This window comes from Chiloscyllium plagiosum, chromosome 11 (genome assembly GCF_004010195.1).
Source record: "Chiloscyllium plagiosum isolate BGI_BamShark_2017 chromosome 11, ASM401019v2, whole genome shotgun sequence".
Taxonomy (NCBI): Eukaryota; Metazoa; Chordata; class Chondrichthyes; order Orectolobiformes; family Hemiscylliidae; genus Chiloscyllium; species Chiloscyllium plagiosum.
The window spans coordinates 18,529,154-18,533,088 of NC_057720.1; the positions used below are offsets into that span (position 1 = coordinate 18,529,154).

The 3,935-nt window shown below is 40.4% G+C and overlaps 1 protein-coding gene across 4 annotated transcripts in view; it reads left to right on the forward strand.

The window, feature by feature from the left end:
* The first annotated feature begins 1,009 nt into the window (after window positions 1-1,009).
* Window positions 1,010-3,935, forward strand: part of ccdc18 (coiled-coil domain containing 18) — a 185,231-nt gene continuing 182,305 nt past the window's right edge. For 3 of the 4 annotated variants that reach the window (XM_043698814.1, XM_043698816.1, XM_043698817.1), the window contains exon 1: window positions 1,010-1,167. Coding sequence is in view for 1 of the 4 variants with exons in the window: in XM_043698817.1 (XP_043554752.1) it covers window positions 1,124-1,167 (44 nt within the window). In the remaining 3 variants the exon portion in view is untranslated. Of the gene's footprint in view, window positions 1,251-3,935 lie in introns of all 4 variants that reach the window. The other variant, XM_043698815.1, reaches the window with a different exon arrangement.

The following is a 3,935-nucleotide window of genomic DNA, read 5'->3' on the forward strand; positions in this document are numbered from 1 at the left end:
TTGGCAAAGACTTTGTAGAGGTGTTTTTCTTCTTTGTTTTGCAGATTGGGAGTGCTGTAGTATGTTGTAGCCCTTTTGAAGAGAGTCCTAATAGCAAACCCTTACACAAACCTTGATCATCAATTTAACTTTCATATCCTTATATCTTCCATTTTCAGATGCTAATTTCAGAATAAATCATATACATTTAACCTTCCTGTAAAATTCTATCACTTTCTGGCGTTCATAGGGACGCCTTTTTCATTTCAGAAGACCAAACTCAGAATTGGGAAGGGTTCTTCTGAAGAGGGTCACTCGACCTGGAACTTTAATTCCACTTTCTCTCCCCAGATGCGAACAGACTTGCTGAGTTTTTCCAGCAAATTCTGGTTTTGATTCCAAACTCAAAAATAACTTGGTTCCAAAAACGAGGCTCTCGGCGGCTAAACACCTTGAGGGTGTCTTGGTTCTGTGGAAAAGGCAGGAAAATGGATACCAGCTTGAGTTGCCCTTTCTGAAAGCCAACATTAACAAGAAGGGCCGAGTGCCTTCGACAATGAGCTCAATACAGTATGGAAGTTCGCATAAGGTCTGAAACCTTCATCAAGGCCGTTGTAATTGACGAGTTTATCATTTTTCTCCAGTCGCCCTGAAAAACTGTCGCATCAACCTCACTCATGATGTGCAGTTCTATTGCGGACTCCTATCCTCTTCTCTTTAACGGTCGCCAACACGCCCGCCTCGATTTGACAAAGCCGCGCGAAAGCGGATGGGAAAGACAGGTCCGCGCTGTCCAAACGGAAAACCATATTGGAGGAGCAAGAGTGCAGTGCGACCAATAGAAATGGCGGATGTGTTCCAGCCGCCCAATGGGAAGGGTGTACTGACCCGTGCTATCCAATGGGAAGGAGGCAGGTACATGTTATCCAATGGAAAGGCAGAGCCCCGCGCTGTCCAATGGGGAGGGTGGAATGGCTCGGCCGGGCCCAGTGTTGTCCAATTGGAACGGTGGAAGTGCTGGGCCCCGCGCTGTCCGATTGCAGGCGGCAGCAGCGGCGTGGAGTGGGAAGATGGCGGTGGATTGGTCATGTCCGTTCAGTGTTATGATGGCATCTAGATTACACCAGTGTGTTTGAGACGGACAATGACTGTCTCTATTCCTCATGACAGGTTACGGTGTTGCTCTAGGTAATGTCGCCAGATTCGAGCATTTATTGCGTTCATTCCGGTTTGACTGAATCACAAATCGACCCCTGAGTTGATTGTTTTTGGTTAGTACGAACTATGGGATACTTATATTGATATATTTTATGGATTGAATTTTTGTTAGATTCCCAGATGAATTACTAATTATTTAAACCCCAGTTGTGCCCAGCTAATTTTTGGTGCGGATTCCTAACCTATTTTAATACATTTTCATACATAGAACCTGCAGCTGCACAACCAGTAAAGATCTGGGGATGGTTTAATTGCTCTATTTAAGAAAGTTTGAGAGATTGATTATTTGTAAATAGAGGTAGTCATGGTTACTTATAGACACAATCACAGTTGAGAATGTTAAAACGAGGATTTATAAGAATAAAATTCACTGGAATGTTCACATAAGCTTTCTAGATATCAGACGGCCCCGCGATTAAATCATAGTAGTTTATACCATAATGTTTATTTAATTATTTCACACATTCTAGAAATATCACTTACTTATCATATTAATTAGAAATTCGGCGATGCTTACGTAATGGTTTGTGTACGCTTTTTTTGGTTAAACGTTTTATTATAATATTAGGGGAAATTGTGAGCTTTTCATAAATATTACCCGCTGCTTATGGTATAATTCACTGAATTTGCAATTCCATGTCTTAAATATCTTCTTTGGGGGATCTTAACAAAGTTTGTGTCAGTGACATTTCCACTGATCTGGAAAAACTCTCGCAAAGTATGAGCTTTTATTTATGCAATACTAAAATTAGCTGTTCCTTTCTTTACATTTAAAGGAACAGGAGTGAGCCATTCATCCCTTTGAGCAAATTCTGCCATTCAGTTTAATTAATGCTGATTTATATTGAGATCGCATCAACCTCTCCCATTCTATCATACTCCATATCTTGCCAAACAAAAATTTAACCATCTTATAAACCTCAACAACTGTTTAGTGGAGACAGTTCTGGATTGCTTATGCTTTTTGTGGGGAGAAAAATATTTTCTGACATCGATCCTGAATGGCCTAACTCTTTGTTAATAAACGTGAAGCTAGAAAAGCACATCACGTCAGATAGCATCCAAGGAGTGGGAAAGTCAGCATTTTGGGCCGAAACCCTTTGTCAGGACTTTTGGCCCAGCTCCTGTTTTGATAATATGCTCCCATGTATTGCACTCATCCACCTTTCTCTTTTATCCTTTCAATTTCTTTGATCACCTTAAACATCTCAATTAGGCACTCTAATCTGCTATATTTTAGGGAATACAAGCCTAATGTATTGAGTTTGCTCATAATATTTAACTCCTTTAGTTAATCTGCTTGCTTTAGGGCATCTTGTGTCACAATATTACCTCACAAAATTTATGGTTTCACTCTGTACAAGACCTACAAAAATTGTTTCAAATCCAATGTTAGATCCACTGGCCTAAGATAATTTGTTTGTCCAGGTGTCACCATAAAGTGGCTTGAACAATTGGTTGCTTTTATAGAACGTATGTGTAATCATTATTGAATTCACAGGAGGAATAATGAAACGTAATCTGAAGGGATTTATAAGAAATTAAGAGTCTTATAAAGTTATTAAATTTCATTATTCTAGACAATGAAAAATAGTAGAGTCTTGTTACAAAGATCCATCATTGTGTCACAGAGGGAATGCAGTCACACTCATTTGGTTGTTGGCTGGGTTGTCATGGTTATGAGAGACCACTTCTATTGTTGGTTCTAAATTGTCAGGAGTACTGTGGAATTCAGTGGAAATAATTGTGAAGTAGATTAAGCACTTTACCACCTTAATATGAGTATTTGTTTTAAATTTTACATGGATGTCAGGTTGGCTCAGTAAAGCAAAAAGTCACTAAAGTTAGAAGATTGTCTTCAAGCCATACATACTTCAGGATTTTAGCTCATGATTTAGCTTTATAATTCGTTGCAGTACTGAAAGCGAACGTAAAATGTGTTTTCTTTTGTATCCACTGCTTGTGAGGCAAATAGATAGCAAAAGGTACTTTCTAGATGGTAAAAAGCTGCACACTTGAACCCATGATACTTAGGGTTCCACCAGTTTCATGGTTAAATTAAAATGAAGTGACTTTGATATGAGTACAATCTAAGTCTTGAAATTCTAGAACAGTGACTATTCCCCTGACTGTACTTTCCACATAACAACAGCATTTCTCTTTTCTCGAATGGCTTCCTGTACCATGGTGCTATGCTCAGTTTGTGCATCCCCCTGACAGCCCCCACTCTCATCCACAAAGCAGCAAGAATCTCAAGACTGTTAGACCAGCTCAAGGACTGAAACGTCTTCACTACCACCTTGATCACTCTAATTGCCTCGCTCGCAGTCACACCCTCTTGTCTCTGATCACTGACCAAATTTGAAGTAGTTAATGCAAGGGGTGCCTCCTGAAGCAGTGTCCAGGTAACACTCTGTCTTCCTAATTTATTGCAGTGTTCTAAGCTCAGCCTCTAGCTCATCAACTCTGAGCTGGACTTCCTCAAGCTACCAACATTTGCGACAGATGCAGTCAATCTGAACCACAATGGGGACCACCTGTGATATTAAAGAGTTAATTTGCTCTACTGACCTGCAAGAAGTTGAATGCCCTGGGGATAAGGTGGTGTGACTTTGTCTTCTGGAAAGAAAGTGAGGTCTGCAGATGCTGGAGATCAGAGCTGAAAATGTGTTGCTGGAGAAGCGCAGCAGGTCAGGTAGCATCCAGGGAACAGGAGAATCGCGTTTTGGGCATAAGCC